Source organism: Atractosteus spatula, chromosome 1 (assembly GCF_055471065.1).
Source record: "Atractosteus spatula isolate fAtrSpa1 chromosome 1, fAtrSpa1.hap1, whole genome shotgun sequence".
NCBI classification, from domain to species: Eukaryota; Metazoa; Chordata; class Actinopteri; order Semionotiformes; family Lepisosteidae; genus Atractosteus; species Atractosteus spatula.
Window position 1 is genome coordinate 11,930,182 of NC_142706.1, and position 27,771 is coordinate 11,957,952.

A 27,771-nucleotide genomic window follows, 5' to 3' on the forward strand; every position below is an offset into this window, starting at 1 on the left:
AAAAGATATCAAAACTCTGGGGAAATTTTGTCTTCTGGGCAAACCTATAAAAAACACCCCCGAAGAAGGCTTCTCTTTTTCTTCTCTTTTCTGCATGGAATAAACCTTTAGCTGTTCCATATATAATGCATTACAGAAACGGACATGTGAAGTAGTTCCCCGCTAATACTGTTCCATTTTTTCAGGATGCTATTTGAGACTCCAAAAAGTGGATGAATAAGCCAATCGGAGTCATACAATAAAAAATAAAAACTATAATTATGAACAGCATTGAATTATAATAACACAATTAGTAACACAAACACTGTACATAAAGTTCCTCTACAGCGCTGATTCGCCCTCGTTTCGTTCCGTGCAGTTTGTCTTTCCTCGCACACCGTATCACGTGTTAACCTCGATGAGGTCAGAGAGAGGGCGAGGGTCAAACTGTAGCACGTTTGCCGGAAAGACAGGATTTGTGGGTTTGCTGTGGTCAAGTGTAGACTGGTCGCAATCACAAGCCCCGTAATGTTTAAAATTGAAGGCCTGGGTCCCAAAATGGACCCCGAGGAGATGAAGAAGAAAATGAGGGAAGACGTGATCACGTCTGTGAGGAATTTTCTGATCTACGTAGCGTTGCTCAGAGTCAGTGAGTATCATTGCTCCTCGTCGGGTTTGAAGGCATCGTGTCCTTGCCTTAGTTCTTGTCATTCACTTCTGGTCAACTCTAGAAGATATCCTGTAAATTATGGAGATATACGAGGGCGGAACTGCTGAATATTTTAATGAGATCGAGTTTTGTTTTCAGTACGCCGCTTTCTTTTAAAAAAACAAAAAACAAATTTCTCGTTTCAAGGTGAAAAGAATTGATACATATAGTATAAATTCGAATTAATATCCCAGAATAACTACGTTCTAGAGTAATAGAATTATGTGTAGGGAAACAACTACAGAGCTGCTAGCTCTCGTCTTCATTTTATTCCAGGTCCTGACAGTAGGGGGAAGTGTTTAAAAGCCCTTGGCGTGTCTCGTTAGGTAATCTCTGCATACACCTGGTATATAACTCTGTGATAACATTCCTGTTTAAAGTGTTATAGTCATTTTATTCAAAGCTTAATCAGTTACATTCTTGCGTACCCAAATGAAGTGCAAAACTTTAAACATGATTGGTTTCAATTAAACCTCGTTTTAACAAGTTTTAAATTGTCTTTGGTGATACTAGATTGTTCCAGCCTTTAGAGTTGAAGCTCATTTTTTTTTGTTTCGTATTAGAATGGTTAACTGTTTGACAGTGAACAGTGGTTGTGGTTTTTTGGCCAATATATCACCCTGCAGCTCACAATTGGCAGCCCACTGAAGCTCAGCAGGTGTGGGCCTGGCCAGTACCTCCTGGATGGGAGACCTCCTGGAAAGGCTGAGGTTGCTGCTGGAAGAGGTGTTAGTGGGGCCAGTAGGGGGCACTCACCCTGTGGTTTGTGTGGGTCCTAATGCCCAATTGTAGTGTTGGGGACACTGTACTGTAAAAAAGGTGCTTTCCTTTGGATAAAATGTAAAATCGAGCTCCTGTCTTTCTGTGGTCATTAAAAATCCCAGTGTGTTTCTTGAAATGAGTAGGGGTGTTACCCCAGTGTCCTGGCCAAATTTCCCCCTGGCCTTTACCAATCATGGCTTCCTGATGATCCCCATCTGTGAACTGGCTTCATCACTCTGTTTTCCTCCCTACTGATAGCTGATGTGTGGTGAGCGTATGTTAGTGCACTATGGCTGCCATCACACCATCAGGAGTAGTTTATTGCCATATATACATGTACATTGGATTTCTTAATCGCACTGATCTGTCGGGACATACACAGTAGAACAGACAACACACCACATAATGTTGGCAATTGGAACAATAAATATGTTGTGGAAAAATAAATATGTACTAGTGAGACCAAAAAAATGGTAGACTGTGTAAAAAGTGTATAGTGCAGATGTGTATTAAGGCACTGCAGTTAGCTGTTGAGGATGCGCACTGCAGTGGGATAGAAGCTGTTCTAGAGTCTAGCGGTCCTTGCTTTAACAGTGTGGTACCGATTGCCAGAGGGCAGGGGGGAGAACAGTTTGTGGCCGGGATGGCTGGCTTTCTGAATGATGGATTGGGCTTTATTGCGACAGCGGATGGTGTGGATCTCACCGATTGATGGTAAAGGTGGGGGCTGCACATTGGTGGTGGTGGTGGAGGGGAGTCCCCATTACCTCTAAAGCGCTTTGAGTGGAGTGTCCAGAAAAGCGCTATGTAAGTGTAAGGAATTATCAATACACTGATAAGTAGCTCCAGCAGTTTCTGACAGTTGTTGTGGGCTGTGAGAAGACTGTTGAAGGGTGCCGGAAATCAATTACACTCGTGATGTGAGTCTCAGTTCTGAATTGCACTCTGAGGAACATTCCTCAGCTCTTTTGATGGCCTTTCCATGTTTTCAAACGAGCGCTAGCCTTGACCCATCCCCTCTGCCTTCCCAGCGCCCTACGTCCTGAAGAAACTGGATAGCATCTGAAGAGTCTCGCTCTCCCACCTGCGGAGGTCTTTCCTTGCGGCAGCTGAAGACAACAGTGCGGAGCCTCTGCTGGACTGGGAAGATGTCGGAAATGCTGCCAGAGATCACCAGGACTGCTCAGTCCTCGGCTTGGGCTACACATCTGGTTCTGCCCTCTATCGTCACCTCATTGTTTAAAGGCTGCGATACCCATAATGTGTATGAATGGATCTCAACACTGTGCAACTCTTACAACACTGCTGGACTTGTGTGCTAATTTTATGTATTCTTGTTAATACAGGTCAATTACCAAATGATGTGTAACCCTTTAAAAATATTTCCCCATCTCACATACAAGTGTAATAGAACAGCATGAGTTTTTAAAATTTTTGATTTTTTTTCTTAAGTGAGCGGTTTTTTTTTTTGAAGGAGGGGTGAATCCAGCATCCTTTTCTTTGGAATTGCTTTTGTTTGTTTTAAAACCTCCTGTGCGATGACGATATTTGACCGTAACGCCATTCCCACGAAGTGTAGTGTGAGTATTTGTGTCAGCTGATTCTGACAGAGAAGTGGACATGATTCCAGCCCTCGCTTGTTACGGCAATTTTAAATTCCACTCACTGCACCACAAGTAAAAATAAAAATGGTTCTTACAATTACTGCTGCTCATTTGTTGTAATTCTGCAAGTAACTATTAATACTCAGTTATTACATAATTTTTTACACACAGAATCTAAACCCTCTCAATACATGTGGAGGAGTTTAATGTCAATTTATTTGTACTACTGAACTTTGTCTCTTTAATTGCAGTAATTCTCTGTGTAGAATCACTTCTGATTATTATTATTATTATTATTATTAAATGTTTTTCTACTTTAAGAAGACTGGAGTTGCTCTTAAGAGGAAGATAGGATAAACACTTTGTTAGCAATATACAATTTCTTGCAATAGGATTTCATCTTTTTGCATACCCCAGCTTGCTCTCCATGAGACACACAGACAGGGAGAGAAGCTTGGGGTCAGAGCGCAGGGTCAGCCATTGTACAGTGCCCCTGGAGCAGTTGGGGTTAAGGGCCTTGCTCAGGGGCCCAACAGAATAGGATTCCTCTGCCGGCCACAGGATCTGAACTGGCAACCTTCCAGCCACAGGCGCAGATCCTTAGCCACAGAGCCACCGCTCTGCCCCCTTGGATTTTAGCTTTTGTTAAGTCTTTAAAAAGAGGTAGAGTCATGGTTCCTCTTAGTTGATTATCTGTAGCTAATCCTAGGAACCAATACTTAATCTAATTACATTGCACTGGTGTTTCTACTGGAGGTGACTAAAGCCACCTGTATAAAACCCTCAGTATCCATTAGTTAAGTCTGTTATGATTGAACAAGGATTATGTGTTTTAATTAAAAATCACTGAGTAATTCCTGAGCATGTGTTCCTCAAGCCGAGGAGTCAGTCTTAAAGTTCCAGATGGTTTCTGGTTTTCTTTCCCCCTGAGCCCTAAATGACCTCATTTGAGCTCTTTATTGTCTTAAAATGATTTTCCTTGTTCATGAGAAGCTGGAGATTTAGAAAAAGGTGCTGAACAATGGCTCTTGAGATCCAGGTGTTAGTGGAGCCAGCAGGGGGCGCTCACCCTGTGGTCTGTGTGGGTCCTAATGCCCCAGTATAGTGACAGGGACACTACACTGTAAAAAGGTGCCGTCCTTCGGACATAAAACCTGGATCCTGACTCTCTGTGGTCATTAAAAATCCCAGGGTGTTTCTCGAAAAGAGTAGGGGTGTAACCCTGGCATCCTGGCCAAATTTCCCATTGGCCCTTACCAATCATGGCCTCCTAATAATCCCCATTTATGAATTGGCTCTCCTCCCCACTGAGAGCTGATGTGTAGTGAGCATACTGGCACGCTATGGCTGCCGTCGCATCATCCAGGTGGGGCTGCACATTGGTGGTGGTGGAGGGGAGTCCCCATTACCTGTAAAGCACTTTGAGTGGAGTGTCCAGAAATTTAGAAATTTAAATTTAGCCAGGACGCTGGGGTAACACCCCTACTCTTTTCGAGAAACGCCCTGGGATTTTTTTAATGACCACAGAGAGTCAGGACCTCCGTTTTATTCTCAACCGAAGGACGGCGCCTGTTTACAGTAATACTGGGGCATTAGGACCCACATGGACCGCAGGGTGAGCGCCCCCTGCTGGCCCCACTAACACATTTTCCAGCAGCAACCTTAGTTTTTCCCAGGAGGTCTCCCATCCAGGTACTGAGCAGGCTGACTGTTGAGATAAAGACGCTCCTCCGATTCACTCTGCAATGCCGGGGCTTGTAGTAACTTCCCACATTTCCAGAATAAAAGTGCAAAGCACGCATTGAGGAGTTCTGCCGTGCAACTCCAATTGCAGTGCTTGGTTTTATGTCTCACTGTTATCCCAGAAAAGATCATTTGAGTATTGTTTATACATGCAAAAATACAAATCTTGACGCATGTCTTACTGTCTGCAGGCGGATGGCGTCAATAGCTTGTTAAAATGATTAGAAATGACACAAACAAAAGCCGAGTCCTTATTTTTTTTGTCTGCAGACTCCAGCAGGACAGTCGGGGATGTTCTCTCCGACTGGTGGAGCCGGAGCTCACTGCCCTATCCTGTCTGCTGCCTTGTGCCTGTTGCCAGGAGGCTGCGAGGGCAGTTAAAGCAGGAGAGATTGACGTAGGCTGTGCTAAACCCAGCCCCACGCATCCTCCTGCGTTGAACTGCTGCAGTCTCGGCTCACTGCTAGCGCAAGAAGAGCTGCAGCCTCATATCACTTTTCGCAGATGCACAGCTGCGGGAACTACGGCGTCTGCCGAGATACTGTAACAACAAACACCAGCCGCTGCACAATGTCGGAGTTCATGCATTGATCCAGGCAGCCAGACGGTAACAGTTTAGCGGCACCGCCAGCAAATTCCTGTTTCGGTCTCTGGGGGCCGTAACACTACAGAAGGGAGATCAGCACACATTTATTTTTTTTATTGCCATCCACCACCTCGTCTCCCCGCTTTCCAGAGCTTGAGAACGGAGGACGAAGAAAGGATTTCAGCCTCCCCGGGTGTCTTCAAATCTGTTTATGCAAGCAGTTGGTCGGGGAGGGTCCGAAAACATTTTTTAAGCAACTATGTGTCGGCCGCGTTGAGCTGAAACTGGAGAGGTAAGGGGTTATATAATTCAGTGTGTGTTGTTGAACGAGCCCCCTAGTCAGATCCCCACCATCTCGATTCCTAGAAACACGTTTCAGAACGTTTGATCGCTACATCGTCACGACAGATGTTTATTATTTAATACGGTTATTTTAAAACTGTGTTTCTAATGCGCTGGGACTTGAAACAACGTATGCAATACAATGTTTTTATTTTTAAAACAGGATTTATGTTTCCAGATTTGTCCGATTTTTATTTTCAGTTTAAATCGAATTGCACTGTGCAGTATAGTACTTGTAGTATCTAGCATTAAGATTAAGGTATGTACTTGTTGCGTGGCGTGCAACGAGGAGCTTGATGTCTTCGTTAAAAAAAACTCTTTAAAGAGTTGATACGGCGTTGTATTCGGACATTTCTTGTGCAAAGTCCTTAGTCTGAGGGAAGTGGACTGAGAGACCGTGTTGCTCTTTCCACAAGATACCAAGACATCCGAACACCGCACACTTTCCCGTTTTTAATGAAAGTCACTTTTGCTGTGGTTTTATCTTAAAGAAATTGCACGGTCAGTTCAATCGTGTGATTGGCTCTTGATGACAACCAGAGTAACTCCAGTCACTCAGCATTCCCCTCTCTACTTGACGATATCATGTATATTTTCTTAAAGGTGGGTCTTATTTAGAAAGGACATCTGCTAGGAGAGAATATAGCTGCAATCGGGCAAAAAATAAGGGCCTGTTCTTTACAGAAGTTATGAGACGTCCTAGATTTAGTTTAGATTTAGAGCTAAGAGATAGCACCAACGTGGATGAACTTTGTTACAAAGAGGAAAATGCTTTTCATATCTCTCATTGTGCATGAAAGATGTCTGAGACTGTTAAGCCCAGGAAATAACATACCTGCTTTAGTGAATGTTAAATTCTATATGGACTCAGTTAGCTGTTTACCTTTATTTGTTGTCACTCTTAGGAGTTGGAGAGGGAGAGGAGCATCTACAATAAACACATTCAATTTGTTTATTTACTCGGTTTGTGCAGTTTACATTTTATGTAGATCGGGCAGTGCGTGATGAAATATTTAAACGATCCATGATCACATCATGGAGGAGTGTAGAATTATGGCAAGAGAAGACTTGAAGTCTGTTGTCTGCAGAGAGTGCTGATAATAAACAGTTTTGGAATTGGGGTCGCAAGAGAGGTTTGCCAAGAGGGAAAAGCCATTCAGTCTGCGTAGAGTAGACTGTTTGGGTGCTAGTAGCTGGTGGAGCAGAGGTCTGGTGAGGTGCAGTGTCAGCTACAGCACCGTAGTGGGGTAATGTGTTCCAGAATTCCTACAACCCTTTGTGAAAAGCAGTGGATGCTGTTTTTCATTTTTAAATACAATTAATCTTATTCAGGCTGTCGTCTTCATATTTCCGTTACAATTCCTGACCTCTGTTGAGGATGTTGAACTACAAATGGAAAAGGGGAACGGATAGCTGTCAATTCCAAGGTCCAATGAAAAATGATTGTTGTGCTGTATTTCATAGCTACAGTAGAAATTACACCCTGGGAAATTTTAGTGTTTAGTGTTGTGTAGCTGGTATTTTTTATAATGTGGTTCAGGTGGATAGCTGCGTCAGCATTCTTAGGCTGCATAGGAACAAGTAATAGGTTTATTCCATACTGAAAAAAAGAAGAAAGAAAACACAACGTTTCGGCCGTGGAGCCTTCTTCAGGTGTGAGGTGTCAGTGCTCACACCTGAAGAAGGCTCCATGGCCAAAAACATTGTGTTTTCTTTCTTCTTTTTTTCAGCATGGAATAAACCTATTACTTGTTTTTTATAATGTGTTTGTGTTTGGGCTTATCTGTTGAGTTATTTCTTACATTACACGGTTCAAATACGAGCATGCACAGTAGGGGAAGTCTTTCATTGTAGTGTGTACTGTGCGCGAGTGGCGACGGCTGTAAAGATGCTCACAGAAATCACTGGTCTGAGACGGGGTTATGTCACGAGCTGATTGTGACAGGCGTTCCGGAGACGTTGGTGCACAGTTTGGCGAGTCACCGTGATGAATAAATTGACACGACGACGTGCGCCGGCGAGTTGACAGTGTGCTGGAGAGAGCTGGTCGGCACCAGTACCGCTGCTGGCACTGTGTGATCAGGAAGAAGTGTTGGACTGCCCTGACTGCTTGCTTCAGAGCAATGGCCAAGCTGATCACAGGAGTTCAAAGTAAGGCATGGAGACGTAAAAATAAAGATGATTTATGGTTCTAAAGTTCTTTTTTGAAAGCAATACACTTGGGTTCATTTTTATTCCCTGAGGTCCATGTGACATTTTATTTTATTTCCCTCACAGCTGTTCCGTTTGAACAAGCTGCTTTTTAGAGCATGCATACTGGAACTGTGGAACTGTTTCTCCACCACCCAGTGAAATTTGTTAGTACACAGTGAAGTACATGTACACTCAAGCAGTGCAGTATACGATTCTTTCTCTATTCAGTATTGAAATCACCACACTAACTTCCATAAGGTGTTATTGCCTAGTGGCAGTCATTGCACTTGCCCTGCCATTTCTTCCTGTTTCCTGAGCAGAGCATTATGGATCTTGTAGTCTTGTTTGTTTGTTGTGCATAGACCATTAAAGCAGTTTCATAGCATTGATGAAAACCGCCCACATGTGAAAAGCTCATATTTGTTGGATTCTCTTGATTTTCCTTTGGGTTCTCAAGCAAGAAAAAGAAGACAGAAGTTTTCTGTAGTTGAGAAACATAAGGAATAAGAGTTTTTTTGCTGTTTTTTTTTGTTTTCCGGTGTCACCTCTTTAATAGCATGTACAGGTTTCTAATGTTAGTTCAATGTGTGATAAAAAGTTTTATCTGCTTGTAATTTAATAGGATGCGCAATTTGTGGAGGAAAAAAAAGATTAGGCATCTTGGTTTGCCATGAAATGGAGCATTTCATGTAGTTCTTTAGTCAGTTTATTGTAAACGTGTTTTGTGTAATATAGGTAAACTTACAAGAGTTACTGAATATGCAGATGAATGAGTAATTTGAGTCATTGGCCTCATGTTTTTTCTATTCCTGTAAGGAATGTGCCCTGTATTTAAAAACATATTTTTAATTCTATCCATTTAATGCTCCAATGTGTTTAGCAAAATGAAGACTGAGAATTCTTTGTAGGAAATCTTAGTCTAATTGTCCTGATATTTCTCTCCAGAATACTAAGAACAGTAAAGTAATACAATATGTTCACCTCTCTCAGATCCCCAAAACAGAATGAAAGATAAGTGCAGGTCCAAATCAGAAAGCTGTCCACTAAGAGTGTTTCCATACAGTATCTGCCAGCAAAACACTTGTGCCGTAAATTGATTTCCCCTTTTCTGCGGTCATTTTGTTTTGTGTCTGATGGGCTAGGCTAATTGGAGTCAAGCACTGCGCCACAAATCCGATCTCCCGTTATCTTGAGGTCTCAGGAGGCCAACTTGCAGGGAATAATTACAGACAAAGGAACAAGTAAAGGTTTATTCCAGGCTGAAAAGAGAAGAAAAGAAATGCAATGTTTTGGCTGTGGAGCCTTCTTCAGGTGTGAAAGAAGGAGGAAAATCGGCAGTTGATAAAACATTGGAGGACAAAAGCCGGGAGTGGAGAGGAGGCGGGAGCAGGAGGGAAGCAGAGTGGGCCCTCAGGTGGTGTGGAGTCGAGACAGGTGAAGAGAGGTGTGAAGTCAAAACCTGCACATGAATAGAGAGGATTAGAAGGAAACGAGTCTGTCGTTGAGAGAAGGGGGAAGGTGTGATCCTAGCTTCAGGATCATTTTGGTTTCGGATGTTTTTTCTGCAATAGGATTCCGAAACCCCCCTTGGAGAGACGGAGAGGTCAGTGTGATCATGGCCATTAGAGGTGAAATTGGAAACTATGGGCTTGGAGAGATCTTTGATCCTCACAGCCGTGTCATGTTCCCTATAACGGTCTCCCAGAGTCCTTCCTGTTTCACAGTGTAGATAGCTGGGATAGCTGGGAAAGACATCCGAAACGTTGTGTGTCTTTTCTTCTCTTTTCAGCATGGAATACGCCATTACTTGTTCCTTTGCAGCCTACGCATACTGACACAGCTCCCTGCATGAACCTAATTACAGACAGCTCTCTCCTTCTCTCCACCCCACTCCCCCCCTCCCCCCCCGCCCCGCGCTGAAGTGTCAGTCGTCCCGCAGGTGAGGATGGAGGCTGGCAGTCTGCCCCTGGAGCTGTGGCGCCTGATCCTGGCCTACCTGCCCCTGGCGGACCTGGGCCGCTGCAGCCTGGTGTGCCGGGCCTGGAGGGAGCTGATCCTCAGCCTGGACAACACGCGCTGGCGGCAGCTGTGCCTGGGCTGCGCGGAGTGCAAGCACCCCAACTGGCCCAACCGGCCCCACCTGGAGCCGCGCTCCTGGAGGGAGGCCCTGCGGCAGCACTCCCTGGCCTCCCGCACCTGGAGCCAGAGCGGCGAGGAGCTGGAGTCCTCCCACTGCCTCTACCTCTTCCGCCGCCGCAAGGACAGGAAGGTGCACCACGTGGGGCCGGGGCACGAGCACCAGAGCCTGCGCGGCGCCCTGGGGGCGGCGGGGGCTTACGACAGGGTGCTGCTGCACCCCGGGGTGTACGAGGAGCAGAGCGAGCTGGTGCTGAAGCTGCCCGTGGAGATCGTGGGCAAGGGGAAGCTGGGGGAGGTGGCCCTGCTGGTCAGTTTCGATCAGCAGTGCCCCACCGCCCGCCTCTGCAACCTGGTCTTCATGCCCGCGTGGTTCTCGCCTGTTTTGTACAAGGTAGGGCACTGCCACGCTAATGCGTCTTGCAGCTTTCTGAACGCAACACATGCGTTTCTAGCAAGGGCGGTTGCTAATTACAGTTCAATTCAACTCAGCTTTATTTGTCATTATACTTACACGGGCGCATAGTATAGTGAAAAGTGTTTCTCGTGAGTCTCTCAGGCGCAGCACAGAAATAGAAGAGCAGACAAGACAATAGACAGAAATACAATAACAATAACAGTGTGAACAACAGTATGGTGCCAGTGCAAAATTGTCAAAAACTGTGCAAATACGCCAACAGAGAAAAGTAAAACAGTGCAAAAGTAATACAGTGATTAATAAATAGTACAACCAGTACTGTTTTAAGTACGATTTCGGCTTGCATTCAGTTGTCGTGTATGTAGTGGTATAGGGGTACAGGAAGAAGTGAGGAGAGATCATAGCATGATGGGAGGGAGTGGGGGCGTCACCAGCTTGACGGCCCTGGGGAAGAAGCTATTTTGGACTCTCGTTGTGTGCGACTGCAGCGTTTGGAACCTTCTACCAGATGGTAGAGGGACAAACAAGTTATGACTGGGGTGAGTGGGGTCAGACATAATTTTGGTGGCTTTTTTAAGACTGGTGTTGTAGATTTCCTGGATGGATGGTAAGGTGTTGCCGATGATGTGTTGGGCAGTTTTGACAAACCCACTGCAGTGCCTTATACTTACAGTATTTAATCTAATAGTATTTTATGGTCCAAAAAACCCAGCTCTGTTTGCAACCCAGCAGTATCTTCTGTCTCTGGGCCCATATTATGTTATGTGAGGTTGTGTTATTGTTCTGTGTAATGTATTTTTAATAATTATTTTGATTATGAAAGGACAAGTGTGCAAGTGTGTCTGAATGGGTTGACAGTTTCATGCACAGTAAATGTTTGTGGAGATCCAGGAATCGGTTGTTGGAGGGGGAGATGAATGTGTCTGGGTAAGAGACCAGGCGCAGACTGGACCTGAAAACTACCACCTTCTGTTCTGAAGTTGGTAAAACGATCCCCTTGAGAGCAGCAGACGCTATAATGAGCAGAACTACTGTACATTCCTCTGTAAGAAGAGAATGAGGGGAGTTAAACAGACAAAAACTGACAGTGCAAAACCATTAGGGCAAGAAACCCTTAACTTTGCAGTGAAAAAACATCTAAATGCCCAGCACCTGTTAAAGTGCTTGTAAGTATAAAGGTCATCACTGACTAGCTGAAAGTTCATAAGAACAAGTGGTCAATTATCAGCAGGGTACAATTCGGCTTAGAGAAAAAGTCACAGAAATCACACGAAACAAGCTGTACATTCCAATTTGAGCATCCTTAGAGAGGAACATACAACATGAAATATCGCTGTAGCGTGTTTTATTAATATGTGGATATAAATAATGGACACGGACTCCGAATAGCTAAAGAAAAAAACATGTCAAGGCAGATCAGTGTACAAATAAAATAGGGAACGAAAATGGAAGGAAACAATTGAGCACATTTAATTGGCCGGCAAATGAACTGGAAGTGAAACTGAAGCGGTAAATCAGCCCATATTGCATATAAACTGTTTGACCGAACTGTAGCACTGGAGTAAAGTACAGTTCCAGTTTAGAAGTTCGCTGCTTTCCTTCAGTCTTGGAGGACTGCTGACTGATGTGCCAGGAAGTTTTTGTTTGCCGACCGGACTGTCCAGATAACTGTTCTGTCTTCCCCTGCCTTTTGACAGACGTCCTCGGGCCACGTGCAGTTTGACAACTGTAACCTGGAGAACGGGCAGCTGCAGGTCCAGGGGCCCGGGACGTGCCAGGTCCGGTTCTGTTCCTTCAGTCAGTCCAGCGTGCACCTGCACGGCGTGGCTCTCAGCCTGCTGGAGAGCTGCGAGTTCTCGGGCAGCGACAATGCCTCGGTCACCGTGGAGGGGTCCCTGGCCTCCGACCGGAACTGGGCCTGCAAGCACTTGACCGCCCTGGCTAAGTCGAAATCCATGGCCAGTCTGCAGGAGTGGAGCCCGGACGTCAGTCACCCACCTCCTGTCGTGACACTGGAGCTCTGTAAAGAGGGGGGGACGGGGCAGCGGGGAGGAGAGATCGAGGCTACTGTCCTGTCGGAGGCCTTGGACTGCAGCGAGAGCGAACTGAGCACCGCCAGCGACAATGAGGAGGACGACCCCGTTGGCTACAAGCTGTCCTACCACCCCCATGGGCTGAGCCACCTGCTGGAGCAGGCTCCGGGGGACCCCAGCGTCCCCGCCTCCTCCGGCCTGGAGCTGCGCACCCTGCAGCAGGAGCTGCAGAGGGACAAAGAGGCCCAGGCGCTGGCCGCCAGCCTGCAGGGCTGCCTCGTCCGCAAGTGCCTGTTCCGCGACGGGAAGGGGGGGCTGTTCGTTTGCGCCCAGGCGCAGGCCCGGCTGGAGGGCAACGTGTTCCGCGACCTCGCCTACGCGGTGCGCTGCATCCAGAGTGCCAAGGTAAGTGGCGTCGCCTCGCCCCGGCCCCTCACGGTCTCCGTATTGTCCTCCTCCCCTTCCGGCTGTGTCTGCGGTGTTTGTTCGGGTCAGGAGCTCCCAGCGCGGTGAGGGGAGCGCTGGGAAACCTGGAGCTCTTTGCAGCAGGCTTCTGGGAAAGGTGGTGCGGAAAGAGCTTGTGTGCCGTTTCTCGGTGCTTCAAAGCCAATTTGGAAAAAACGGAAGAAATTATTTTGAAGGTTTTAAAATAAATTCAATGGGCCAGCCATGCTTTGCATGTAGGCCTAAGCATGGGGTTTTATGTTGGTTTAGAAAGTTACAATATTTTAGTTTTTAGGAATTAAATCAGTACAGTCCATAGAGCTGGGATTCATTAACTCTAATTCAATAGCCGATACAGTGGACAGTGGACGGGGAGTTTGTAAGAATTTAATTCTTACCGTGTAGTATGTATTCTGCACTATTATAGCATCACCCCTTTAGCTTCCAGTGTTTTTTTTTTACTAAATCCACAGTTTTTAGGGCAAAGGTGATTCTACACTGTAGTTTTAGTAAGTCAGCAAGTAGGGACAGGAAACTCCGGGGAAAAAAACATGAAATGCCAAAGTCTGAATAAATACAGACTGTACAATATGCCCAAGTCAGCTATATTTAAGCTGAACTCGCCCACATCCCAAAAGAACTTTATCCCATAAATGTAAGTTGCTTCAGTCTTTTAATTCTGTAAAATAAAAATAAAATAGAGTGGGAAAAATCCCTACACAATCCCCCCTCCTCTGAGCAGTAGGATTAAAATATCAGCCCTCTCAACCTACCCTTCTGCCGCAGGTCTCACAAACTCAGCCAGCCTCTGGCCAGCGGAAAGGGATTTTAATTGTGCCTTTTTCATCTCAATTGTTCAACGCTTGACCAGAAGTTGGTGTACTTTCAGCATCAATGCTGGGCACACTCATCCTGTGCCCCACATGCCATGTCTCTCATTTACTGTATTTTTATATTTACGCTTGTGTGAATCCTAAAGTACTGTACATGTGTTATAGAGTTGATTTGCAGAGCAGGGTAGCTACATTTCTAACATACCACTTACTCTTATAACATTATCCTAAATTAAACAAATTATAATTAGACAATGTTTGGTTATTAAATTACTGTTGGTACAACTGTGGATATACAGTAACATTTTTAACCTGCAATACCTTACTTTTGTTAGAAAAGACTTTAACAAAATTGCTTGGTGTAAACAAATTGCCCTATTTAGTGTGTGCAGTGATATACAGTACAGTACATAACACAGCATATGAATGTTGGTGTTATAGTTTTAGAATTAAAGACAAATTGGATGCTTACTGTTTTTTTGCTTGAATTGCTGGTGGCCTGTCGGAATACTGATGTTGTGATTTGAAAGCAAGGAAGTTCCTCAAAATGATCGAGAGTATGTGACGGTTTCTGAAAGTTTTTGTTGCAGAGATAGTAAGGTTCTGGGGCTCTTTTTTGTGTATCAAGCTTTCTTTAATTTGTTTTACAATTAAATGTCAGCAGAACCTTTAACATGTAAATACTTTAAAAAATGCCTAAAATGTTTAAAACCAAATACTGAATTCCTTAACGATTATGTGGAGGAGAGGTTAGATGGGCCACAAGACCTCCTCGTTTGTAATTGTTCTTCGATCCGTAGTTGCGGGCTGTGTTATCTTCTTCATAGTACACTTTACACCTTAATCAAACTAAATCTTTCCAGTGACTTGAGTTCTAAATTATGAGGAATCAATTTCAATCCATTTAAAAATCACTGTAAAATCTTTATAGATAGGATCTATGTACAGTAATCTGTGTGTAAAAGGATTGTATATACTGTACTGTAGATTAATGCTGTATTCAGAAAAGAGAGCAGGTTCTCTGTAATAGTAAATTAATAGGCTTTTTTTGTAGTCCCCAGGATAAAATGAGCATCCTTAATTTAGAGTAATATACCAGTTTTCTCATAACTCTCACTTCCAAGGTTATCAGTCAATCTACAGATAAATGATATATTCTTCCCAGACTGCCTGGGACAGATGACACAGTCGTGGGAATAATTTTCTGCCTTCTGTTAAACATCAGCTGCTTGTTGTGGTGCTGGCTGACCCAGTTACATGTGTCAGTTCATGTGAAGTGCAGGACAGTGTCTGAAAACAGGATGTAAGAAAATGGATTAGTCAGCCTATTTGGTCTGCTGAAAGGCTGGATTTGCTGTCAGAAGAAACACTTTTAAAATCAAATTTTTTGATTAAATCTTCGTAGTTATCCATCGATTCTCTAAGTCGTGGGGAAGCCAGAGTCTATCCTGGCAAGCAGTGGGCGCACATCCTGGACGGGACACCGGACACCGACACAAAGACGCACACACTCACACTAGGGCCAGTTTTCAAAGAATGCCAGTATCTCATTGGGCTAAACCAGAGGGGGAAACCAGAGCCACATGAGCTTGGGGAGAGCATACAAACTCCACACAGACAGCACCCCAGGTCTGGAAGTGATCCCAGCCAGCAGCCATCTCACCCTGTAACTCACAGCTGGCAGCCCCCTGAAGCTCAGCAGGTGTGAGCCTGGCCAGTACCTGGATGGGAGACCCCTGGGAAAAACTAAGGTTACTTAAGGCGCTTTCCCTGCGGTCTGTGTGGGTCAGTCCTAATGCCCCAGTATAGTAATGGGGACACTATACTGTAAAAAGGTGCTGTCCTTTGGATCAGACATAAAACCGAGGTCCTGACTGTCTGTGGTCAATAAAAACCCCTTGGTGTTTCTTGGAAAGAGTAGGGGTGTTACCCCAGCGTCCTGGCCAAATTTCCCATTGGCCTTTACCAATCAATGCCTTCAAAAAATCCCCATCTTTAAATTATCTTCCTTACTCTGTTCTCCTCCCCACTGATAGCTGATGTGTGGGGAGCATACTGACGCACTATGGCTGCCGTCACATCATCCAGCTGGGGCTACACATTGGTGGTAGTGGTGGAGGGGAGTCCCCATTACCTGTAAAGCGCTTTGAGTGGAGTGTCCAGAAAAGCGCTATATAAGTGTAAGGTATTATTAATTATTATTAACCCAAGGCCTCTGTGCTGCAATGCTAAACACTGCACCACCATGCAGCCCCATTTTAGTTATAATAAATGCAAATTCAATCTTAAGTAAAAAAAATGCCTGCTGGCCTTTATTCACAAAATAATTAGGCAGTTTAGGCATACTTTCGGGGTCATCCCACAGAAAGGAATTGGCATGCGAGCTGATCTCTTCCCTGGAAATACTCTGCCAGTGACTCAGGAGAAACTATATCCTTCCTGCACCTGGAGGTCAGGGGCACTGAGTACAGAGCTGAATGCCACAGTCAGTGTTACTGTTTATTAATACTGTCTGAAGGATCACATCATGTTATTACTTCTTTGTTTCTTGATTAATATATACACTGTTGAAATATATACAATGCAGAAAGTGGCTCCTGTGCACTGACTTCTAATGTGAAGTGAATAATACCCGCACAGAGCTACTGCTGTCAACACAGCGTCTGTTTCACACTCCCTGCTGTGTCCTCAGCACTCAATATAATCATGAAGGAAGAAAGAAACACACTTTTTTTTTGCTCTTTTTTATTTTTGAATAGAAGGACTGAGATTTAGGAGGCAGGTTGTAGGATAGACAAGGGCAGCTGTTTGGAAGATATGTATTTGCAAACAGTTGTGAGTTTTGTTTTAATTAATTGTAAATTTACTTAATAAAAGTTTTGCTGCTTCTATTCCATATCAATTCTGCAAAACTCAAAATGTTATGTTCCCATCTTCTGTGTGCCCTTCCCTGTTGCTCTTCTCTTGTCTCACAGGATCTGGTTCAAAATGACCTTGACCCAGCATCGATCTGTTCTTTATGATGTGGGTCCAACCCATTGTCATTTTACTTTTTTCACTCTTGCAATAAAGTCTCAAGCTCTCCAAGCCTCTTATGCTCCCCCTTGTTATCCACAGCCTAAATCTTTATGTACTTCTTTCCGTTTCCTGTCGTACAAATCCCTTTAAAATCTTTTATGCCATTTACTTTCTTTCACCTTTTTGCATTACACTTCAACTTCATGAGAATTGTGACAGAACGTGTGAAGTGCTTTTGGTTTCCTTGTCACAGTGGAGGGTCTCTGGAACATCTAAACCAGTAAACCAGGCATAGCTAGTTTGAACCTGGACCTTGTTAGCTGACTTTGCCCTAATTTGAAAAGGGTTCCCTTTTAGTCTGCAGGATTCTGACAGTCTGACTGTCACATACCTTTGTGTTCCTTATTCCTTAATTTTACCAGGTACTGTAAGTCAACTGAAAGTGGATTCTCATTTACAGGGCATTTACTGGAGGAATTGGAGGGAAATATTTTTAAACCTGAGCCCTAAGCACTGTTAAAATGGTGTTGCCTACAGTATGTATCTGGTTGTCTTTAACTAGGCTTGTCTTTTTTACCATAAGATTTGCATGAGCTCTTTGTCCAAACCTTTAGGCCTTTTGCACTGGAGGCTCAATGTGGAACCCACCACGTCTTCATCCTTCCCACGCTGTTGTGAGGGTTCGTAGTGGATAAAACACCGGGGGGGGTTCCACAACTAGGGACTTCGCAAAGAACGGAAAAGTCCCAGTTCCTAAAAAAAAAAAGGGGATGCTTAAAAAAAAAACACCGGCCCACTTTTCCATCACTTTCTCTCCTCCTGCCTCCGTGTCCCCAGATCGTTATGCTGAAGAACGAGGTGTCGCGCTGCAAGACCTCGGGCGTGTTGCTCCGCCTGTCCGCCCAGGGCCTCATCGCGGACAACAACATCCACTCCAACGCCGAGGCTGGGATCGACATCCGCAAGGGCGCCAACCCGCTCATCCTGGTACGACTTGGCGCCGACCCGTTCGTGTGAGGAAGAGAATTGTGTTAGACGGAGCTTGAGGTAGAAACCCCCAGCCAGGAGTTCAGTGTGTGGAAGACATTAGTATTCTCCTCCTCATTGCGTAGGGAATTCAAGATGTAGCGGAGCGGTTTATCTTCTTTACTACAAAAAAGGGTGTCCAAACAGGGCATGGAGGTTCGGTTAGGTTCCAGGGCGAAAGAGTCGAGCCTTCCGTTACTCCAAGCACACACGCGGTTCAAGCGGAGTGTGCTCGGATTGCTGAATCACAGTGTTCTGAGTTGCTTTGCTGCTTACGAGTGCTTTGTCATGAACTATTTAGGTGCTAGGCAACGCCAAACCAAAGGAAATTTGTATGCGCACGTTGAGAGCTTTCTCGGGGATCAAACAATGTAATTGAACTTGCAGCATGCGCAGGCTGGACCGTACCGGTCACATCTCAACCCCCCCCCCCCCCGTCTGTGTCCGTCTCTGTGCAGTGTAACAGAATACACAGCGGCCTGCGCTCGGGCATCGTCGTCCTCGGCAACGGGAAGGGTTGCATTCGCAGCAACCGCATCTACGGCAATAAGGAGGCCGGCATTTATATACTGTACAATGGCAACCCAGTGGTGAGGTGAGTGGTTAACCCGAGTGAGGCGAGTCTTTGATGTGGGAATGGCAGCCGTTCGGGGAGAGGGAGAGAAAGTTTCAAAAGGGCTGGCTTCAGTGTATAACCCTTTCTGGCATGCGTGCCTGTAAACGTCTTTGCACTTGAAGCAGCATGGGCCTAAACTGTGACATCTCTTTCTTTCTGGGCGACGACACCGGGCATCACTGACCGGCCTGAACGCTGCTGTAGGGGGGTGGGGGGTGGGGTGGGAGTGAGCTGTGTTCATTTCTCCTGTCCTTTGTCCCCTGCTCACCCCTGAGAGCCGTGTTAGTCTTCTTTCAACTCTTGAACTAAAACTTTTCAACTAAACTGAAACTCTTAGTGTTTAGGTGGGGTTCACAGCGTGAAGAGATGTTAACAACCTGGCAGATACAGGTCAGGGAATATAAGAAAGGCTACAGACAAGAAGGTTATTTCAGTCCATCTGGTAGACAGTAGCTGATCCAGTTGTTCTGCTCTTGAACAAAGCCATGGTATCTCCTTTAAATTCATGTCTGTGTAGATTGTTCCAGACTCCTTATCATCTTATTACCTTATTACCACGTCTCTTAGTGGGGTTTCAGAGCTTTTTAAATGTAACTTTCCAAAACGAGGAGAAAGTCTTTTTAAATTTTTTTTAAATGGTGGTAGAGATTATTTTCAAACAAATTTTCCTAAAATGTGGGAGTTTGGCAATTCACATCTGCATCAAATTCCCACTGATGCTTTTACAACATCAGTGAACGTAATCTCTTTTTGTGCTGGTGGAAATGGTCTGGGTGAGACACGTTACTGTGAAAGTCAGTACTTGCTCTCTGATTGCTTTGCTTATAATCAAATTCCAGCAGCTAACAGCTCAAACGAAACTGCTATGCATACAAAGAGGACTTGAATTCACGCTCTTCTTTCAAAACTCTTTCCACGAAAGCCTGCATCTATTCCGAAACGGCTGCACTTAAAAGCAGGAGAAGCGTAATCACTATCCAAAACAAAAAATATTTCTATAAATGTGATTCGCCGCCCTTTCTTTCAGGGTTTCAAACTCTTAAAGAGGTTTTTCTTTTTGGAAACTACAAATTTTGAAATTTTGAGCTGAATGATGATATGACTCCATTTTCAGAATAGTTCTCCAGTGTGTGAATTTGAGGCCGTTGGCAAGCTTGGAAATGCATAACTGTGAATCACTCCTCTACAGTTTGGAAAAGAGAAAAACTAGACCTGTTTCCTGTGATGCCTTCTGAGAAGACTGGCTTCTGATCCCTCATTGTTTGTGTTCCAGTGGAAACCATATTTACCAAGGCCTGGCAGCAGGGATCGCAGTGAACGAGAGTGGCAGAGGCCTTATAGTAGGTACGAAGCTCTCAGCAGGAATTGTCCGTCCTCAGCTCTCCATACCGATAGACAGGCCTCAGCTCTCCATACCGATAGATGGCCTGCAGCTCTCCACACCGATAGATGGCCTGCAGCTCTCCACACCGATAGATGGCCTGCAGCTCTCCACACCGATAGATGGCCTGCAGCTCTCCATACCGATAGACAGGCCTCAGCTCTCCACACCTATAGACAGGCCACAGCTCTCCACACCTATAGACAGGCCTCATCTCTCCACACCGATAGACGGCCTGCAGCTCTCCATACCGATAGACAGGCCTCAGCTCTCCACACCGATAGACGGCCTGCAGCTCTCCGCACTGATACACAGGCCTCAGCTCTCCACACCTATAGACAGGCCTCAGCTCTCCACACCTATAGACAGGCCTCAGCTCTCCATACCGATAGACAGGCCTCAGCTCTCCACACCTATAGACAGGCCTCAGCTCTCCACACCTATAGACAGGCCTCAGCTCTCCACACCTATAGACAGGCCACAGCTCTCCACACCGATAGACGGCCTGCAGCTCTCCGCACTGATACACAGGCCTCAGCTCTCCACACCTATAGACAGGCCTCAGCTCTCCATACCGATAGACAGGCCTCAGCTCTCCACACCTATGGACAGGCCTCAGCTCTCCACACCTATAGACAGGCCACAGCTCTCCACACCTATAGACAGGCCTCAGCTCTCCATACCGATAGATAGGCCTCAGCTCTCCACACCGATAGACAGGCCTGCAGCTCTCCACACCTATAGACAGGCCTCAGCTCTCCACACCTATAGACAGGCCTCAGCTCTCCACACCGATAGACGGCCTGCTGCTCTCCACACCTATAGACAGGCCACAGCTCTCCACACCTATAGACAGGCCTCAGCTCTCCACACCTATAGACAGGCCTCAGCTCTCCACACCGATAGACAGGCCTCAGCTCTCCACACCTATAGACAGGCCTCAGCTCTCCGCACTGATACACAGGCCTCAGCTCTCCACACCTATAGACAGGCCTCAGCTCTCCACACCTATAGACAGGCCTCAGCTCTCCACACCTATAGACAGGCCTCAGCTCTCCACACCGATAGACGGCCCTCAGCTCTCCATACCGATAGTTGGGCTGCAGCACTCTGCACCGATAGTCTGTCTCAACGCAGCTCTGTGAAGTGAGAGTAGGTCTCTGCAGTGCCAAGGAATATTCTCGCCCTACACGCAACAGAGAGTTACCTGGTGCAGACGGGGGGGGCATTTCATCAGATCCCAAACTGAGAGCTCTTCTACACACATTGCAGTGGTGCCATTTTATTGCATGCATGTCGTACTGTGGTCAATAAAAACACCGTTTGGGTTCGGCAAATTTAAAGAAAAGGTTTAGGTTCTGTGTTTGATTTCCACTTGAAAAACAAGTCTACAGAGTATGATACAAATGATGTTCTATAAATGTAATGGACTGTTATATCAAGATTTAAACACAAATGACTATATCATAGCTGTGGCTAGGGTTGAAGAAGGGTGCTGGCCTAATTCCATGCGCTTGACGCTGACAGGAGGTGGCTGGCTGACAGGTGCAGCGCCCCCTGATGTTTCCTGTCGCTCGTCCCATTGCAGAGAACGTGATCCGGGAGAACCAGTGGGGAGGGGCTGATATCCGGCGGGGCAGCGACCCAGTGCTGCGCAATAACTTGATCTGCCACGGCTACTCGGACGGCGTGGTGATTGGAGAGAGAAGCCGGGGGCTGATCGAGGGCAACACCATCTGCCGTGAGTCGGGGGGGTTCCCTTCTGCGGCGTCCGCTGCTGTGTGGGCTGAAGCATGGCCAAAAGAGGCCGGTGTTCATGAGCAGCGGTTCAACATGGCCGCCGCGGGCCATGTGGGTATGTGGACCATTCTGTTCTCTCCAAGCAAAGTTGTGCTCTGGTGGTTTGCTAAAATCCAATCCAAGCTGCTTTTCGGGTGTCACCTCTTAAAATAACGACACTGTACCTCCTTTGCATGTACAGCTGGAAAAATCAATGTAATTTGAATATTCACTCTGCGAGTCCTGGGTTTTCCGAGATATTCGACGGGGTATATTGCACCACAGGGGGTCTGCGGACCATGTTTGCAAGGCAGCAGTCTCCTCTCTCTGAGAAGAGACGCACAGACGAGATTGGTTGACTTTTGTAGAAAACGCAGAATTCAGCAGAATAGTGCTAGCTTGCATTGAAAGGGTATTCCCCATGTTACCCACCTCAGGGCTATAGTGTGGTTTAATATAATTCGTAAACACTTAGGAGTCATCAAATTCAGTCGTGTAAAGCTACCCTCCAGCCCACTCCTGAAGCCTGAAGTCCTGAAGCCTTGTCTGAACACTGACATCAAGTGCAGCACTTAGCAGTAATGCGTCTGAGGACTCGATCTCTCCCAGAGTGCCAGACAGGTGCAGAGGGAGGGTAAAGCACCTGTTGTCTGAGGTTGGTGGGTGGTTGAAAGAACAGCGCTGACAGGGCTGGAAACTGTGTTTGTGTTGAGCCCAGGGCTCGCCAGCCCACGGCAGCAAGTCCCATCTCACCAACCGGCTGCTCTTCTCTGGTAATGAGGTTATTTATATGTTCCGGCTGCTTCTTGGAAAATCTAAAATGATGCCGAATATCAGTGACTTCGTTAGCAGCAACAGCTCAGGGCAATGACGTCCGCACCGCTAGAAGCCCTCGGTGGTGTCACTAGAGGCGTCTAGTATGGTGACTGGTGTGGTGTGGTGTCTGGTGTTGTGTCGAATATCTTTATACAAATATACGCAAGCATGCGATGGTTATGATTGTGCTGTTTATATACAATTTGTAGAAAGGAACGGTAAGTTTAGAACTTGTTACTTGTGAAAAGATATCCAGAATATCTTAGATGTAAGTCTAACAAAGCTCGTTTATTTCTTTACTTGAGTTATTGTTCTACATTTGTTTACATTTACCTTGAACTTCCTAAGCAGTGTAGGCATTAGGAAGACCAGTGGGCCTAGCCTTGTGGAACAAATGATCTGTAAAATTAGCATAACACTTTTCCTAAAAAGAGTATTTCAGCGGTGGCCAATGGTGTGTTGAGATCATGACTCTAGCTAATGAAGTCTCAGGTGTATACCTGAAATGAAACATTAATAATATTGAGTCGGTTCCTCACTTGCCGCTGTTAGTGAGTGTCTTTCACAGTGGGATGTCCCGGCAGTGCAAAACAGAACTGAGGCTTAAACCCACAATGGCAACTTGTCTCATCCTTCCCCCTCTCCTGCTCTCCCCCACCGGTCTCCCAGGTAACAAGGGCTGTGGAGTGTGGATCATGTCCTCCAGTCTGCCCCACATCACTGGGAACCGCATCAGCCACAACAGCACCTACGGCATGGCCGTCTTCTGCCACAAGGAGGATGCCAACAACTACCCGCCCAGCCAGGCCGGCAACGAGAACTTCAACGAGGAGGGAGAGCTGATCGCCTGGGAGGGCGACCTGGACAGCGAAGACGAGCGTTTCTCCTCCCGGCGGCCCATCAGCGCGGCGCTCATCGAGTCTAACAGCATCAGCCACAACGGAGGCAAGTCTCATCCGAGAGGCCTTGTCCTTGTCCTGTCCGACATTGCTGTCCCGAGAACTCACCGGCTCTTCACCGTTGAGTCCTCCCTGACTTCCTTATCCACCATATTCCTCTCGACTCACACCATTTTTTTGTTCTCAACTCTTTAACGGTCGGACATGTGTTCCTTCCACTGTCAAATATTCTAGGTTAGCCCAGATCTCTTTGGCTTCCATGAAACACAAATTATGAGCTAGAACTGCCCTCTGAGCTGGATGTGTGCGAGTAATTCTGACATCGAGGGCTGTGTATGAGCAAACATACACTCAGTGCTGATGAATTGATAAGAGAAGACATTGCAAATACAGTGATTGTTTAGAATAGTAATTAATTATTATAAACATCAGCATAGCAGTTTTCATCCAGAAGGGGGCTGAAGCCCTGCATATATAGGAGGGGTACTTCATCTTCCACTGAGATGCAGCACCTATCTGGGTGAAACACAAGCCCTCACACCCTGCAGCCCAATTTCACAGCAGATCGAGTAGAGGAGTGAGAAAGTCCTCCTCCAGTGGGAGAAATGGGGAAAATTGGGGAGGCCTGACTGCAGACGTCAAAGCATAAACAAATCTGGACACTAGGAATATCAAGCTTATTCCTAACAAAACCAGTGTCGTGGAATCTTTAAAGGTCAGGTAGGCAGGACCTTGGTTTAACACCTGATCCAAATGACAGTGCCTCCTACAGCACAGTGTTCCCTGTTGCCATACTGAGCCTCCAGTTTGTACATTCTACACCAGAGGGAAGAGCACCACCTACTGGTCGACCAGCATCACTTACTGCAGAAACCTGGTGTTCCATAGAGGCTTCCCATCCCAGTATGGACCAGCCCCAGTGCTGCTTAGCTATTGAGATCTGACAGGATCAGGCTCCAAGGGGGCAGCTGTCACTTATAATCTGGTAGAAAATGAGCATTTTTTGAAGAATTGAACATCAACAGAATATTGTAATCATAATGACAAAAGCTTCGTGCTGGACGTTAATTACTATGATCACCCTGGTTAACTGTACTCGCGTTAAAAAAAAAAGAGTTGGCCATTCCAGTACTGCGCTGTTGTTCGCTTGCAGCTGGTATTCTGCTTCTGTATTAGAAAGGTAGAGTTTGGATCATTTCAGAAGACAGATAAGCAGCAAAAAAGTAGATTGAGCCAGTTTCAACCAATATTGGCCAAATTTGTGATAGTGCAAAGTCTGAATAAAGTACCAGAAAGTCCACATTACAGCCTTTCTTCTTCCTGGGCTGCAGCTGCGGGGCTTTATGTAAAGAACAGCGAAGCACTGAACATCGTGGGCAACGCCATCCACGCCAACCAGGGCCACGGCATCTCCGTGTTTCAGAGCAGCCAGCTCTCCCGCATGGTCAACAACAGCATCACAGCCAATACAGCTGGGGGCGTGTCCGTGGAGGCCGGCTGCCGGGTGGAGCTTCGCGGCAACGGTGTCTATGACAACAGGTGCCATGGCATCAGCTCCAGGGGAGAAGGGGTGATCTTGGAGAATGACATCATCGGTAACCACGGCTGCGCTCTCAGACTGCTGGAGTCTGCCGACATGAGGGTAATAATGTTTTTCTGAGAAGTGGAGGGGAGTTGCAGCTGGGATACTGGTTTTTACTCAGCTTGGGTATCACATGGGCCTCATATTAGTGAGCGGGAGCCTGTATAGTGTGCTCTGACGTTGCCGCAGAAAAAAACAACCAATCAGGACAGACAAGAAAGGTATTACAGGTAAAACGGAATATGCAATGAGTTCCTTGGAGAAACTTGTTTAATTTAATTAATTCTGAGCTGTTTTTTTATAGTTTTTGCCCTGTTCTACCCCAGAACTGTATTTTTATCTGTTTTTTAACCAATGTTTTTACCTCTCTACTGTACTAACCTGGGTGTACAGAAAACAGACTCTCCCTCATAGATCTGGGCCACTGTGAATTGTTGGATTTTGTGCTGGAAAGGCGCATAGTTTTGTTTTCTGTGTTATTTGTTGTGTGTCAGGGAAGGTGAGATAGTCTTTGATATTCTGCTGTTTGTCTTGACTCTGACCTCTTTCTTTTGGCTTCTCTGAGCTCTTAATCAATTACACTACTTTATCTGGAGTATTGTGAAGACCTTTGTTTGAGTTCTTAAGAACGCAAATAGGATTTGTTCAAACCCTGAAACGATTTTTGTGTTTTATACCAGCTCTCATCCAGGTGTGTGGAATGTACTGTAAATGGTAAGACCAAGAATTAGTGGGAGAGTCTGATACAGTGTCATGCTCACCTGTAACTAGATATTATTAATCGGTTTAATTCCTTCGCAGCAACACCTACAGCAAAGAATTTTTCAATTAGGCTGAGTGCATAAACAGGTGAAATGGTCTAATTAAACAAGGAATTCTCTTAATGAGCTCAATTAGCCTGGGTGACTGAGAGCTTGGCTGTCAGGCCAGATGACACAGTGCTGCTCTAGGGGACAGTGAAATGAGGTAGTCACCAGCAGCCACACTGAGCTGCATTCAAACTGCATTCAAACTGCATTACTGCAGACATGGCCTGGACTGAATACCAGTCAGTCTGAGGACGTTTCTGAACCTTGTGGTCTGGGAAAACCTTGACAACTCTTTTTGTGACTGTAGCAGCAGTTGCTGAAGCATTATTCACCCCCCTAATCACACATTGTAAGGGGTTTTAAGGTTTCAAGTTTGTTACATGTACCCGATTACAAAGAAATGCTTACTTGCATGTTTCCTCACATAAATGACAGCACAAATTGTTGACAACAGCATGTGTGCCGACGACATAATGGAAAGTAACAGTGAAAATCCAAGTAGAGGCAGGAAGCATAAATTTACATTTCATAGCGATATGGATGAGATTAATACGGAATACAGTAGCAGCAGTTTACATTAGAAGAGTAACAACTGGAATCTTCAGCTGCATTCAAACAGCAGCAATATGGAAAGTACATAAAGTATATAGTTTTAGTACACAAGGCTCACTGTAAGGTTTAGTAGCTCAGATTTCCAGCCTGATCTCCAGCTTCCACATTCCTCCCCTACTGTGCTGCACATACCTGACCTGAGTGCTCCCCAGGTCTCCCGAGTCCGAGCTCTCCATTGGGGTACACTTGATCCAGTGTGAACTGTTGAGCACTCTTGCAGGTGGTGAGAAACCGGATTCAGTCGCTGCACGGCTTTGGGGTGGCGGTGCTGGACGAGGTGAAGGGGCTGGTGCAGGACAACCTCATTTTCCAGGGCAAGGCGGGGAAGTCGCTGATCCACAAGACCGCCGCGGCCGAGGACTGCATCGTGCTGAACAACGAGCTGCTGGCTTTCAACGGGAAGAGGCAAGTAGCTCCCGTTGGTGTTGGTCTCCTATTGTCCCTGCTCCCGCTGGCAACAGCTATCTGTGACCGCCAGTCGGAGGAGCTGGGAAGGGGTGTATCCAAGATAGCTACCAGTCCCGATTTGTAATATATGATATTGGCCCTTGCTAAACTCATTAAGATAAAGATAATCCTAGATTCAGGCATGTCAGAGGCTATCACTCATTGCCTCTCTGTTCGTGCACCAAAACAATATTGCTCGCCCAGTATGTGCACTGGTGCATAGGGACTTGAGTCGCTGTCCTGATGTCAGGCGAGAATCTTAATTGATGACCGCTGCATCTCGATGGAGAAGGAGGAGTCACAAGGTGCTCCAAGGGCTTTGAGGATGGAGAGGAGACATCTCTACCTCATTTCAAACTGCATTTCAAGATGCAGACAAAGTGCGTAAGAGGCACAAGAAATTGAATCGAACGCATAACGTCGTTTTGTTTTGAAGGGAGTCTCATTGCACCGTGTTTCCAAAACCAGCTCCTGGGGGAGGGGGGGGCTACTGGACCAGGCAAATTTAATTTGGTTTTCTTTCACTGAAAGATTATATTGTAATGCAGAATGGGGGGGGGGTGTACTGTCATTCCTACCTGTGTCTGTTCATCGTAAATCTGAGCCTGAAATAAGAGGAAACAAGTCAAGGAGAGGCTGGTCAGAGGCCTGAGTACTGAAGCAGTCAGAGCACTGCCCTTGCAGTAGAGTTTTTATGAAACCCAGGACAGAAAGACGTAAACTAAAACTGTAAACAAGCAAGCAGCTTCATTAAAGGCATCACCTAAGACTGGTGATTGAGAGCTCATATGGAATGAAACCCCGCGTCTCTTCTCAGTCCCGGCAGGCGGGAGGCAGCGTGGACGCTGGAGAACCCCCCCCCCCGCCCGCGCGTCGAGGGCCAGCCGAGCGGCGCCCCCGCCACACAGCCCGCCCAGAGGGGGATCTCCATGACAACCCGGATCACGGCCCGCGTGGAGAGCGGCTGCCACAGCTCCGGGAGCATCTTCTGCTCCATCCTGTGA

General features: G+C 46.1%; 2 protein-coding genes across 2 annotated transcripts; both read left to right on the plus strand.

Annotated features, from left to right (window-relative positions):
• Positions 1–413: 413 nt before the first annotated feature.
• tomm5 (translocase of outer mitochondrial membrane 5 homolog (yeast)) lies at positions 414–3,154 on the plus strand. Its single transcript, XM_088924482.1, has 2 exons — positions 414–628; positions 2,482–3,154. The coding sequence occupies exons 1-2, from the start codon at positions 508–510 to the stop codon at positions 2,514–2,516; spliced, it is 156 nt and encodes a 51-aa protein (XP_088780608.1). The 5' UTR covers positions 414–507; the 3' UTR covers positions 2,517–3,154.
• Positions 3,155–5,285: 2,131 nt separating this feature from the next.
• fbxo10 (F-box protein 10) lies at positions 5,286–27,771 on the plus strand. The gene is made up of 11 exons (XM_088924408.1): positions 5,286–5,675; positions 9,858–10,448; positions 12,170–12,910; positions 17,638–17,787; positions 18,285–18,421; positions 19,716–19,786; positions 21,412–21,564; positions 23,088–23,363; positions 24,649–24,959; positions 26,541–26,738; positions 27,601–27,771. Exons 2-11 carry the CDS (start codon positions 9,864–9,866, stop codon positions 27,769–27,771), a joined length of 2,793 nt encoding a protein of 930 aa, XP_088780534.1. The 5' UTR covers positions 5,286–5,675; positions 9,858–9,863.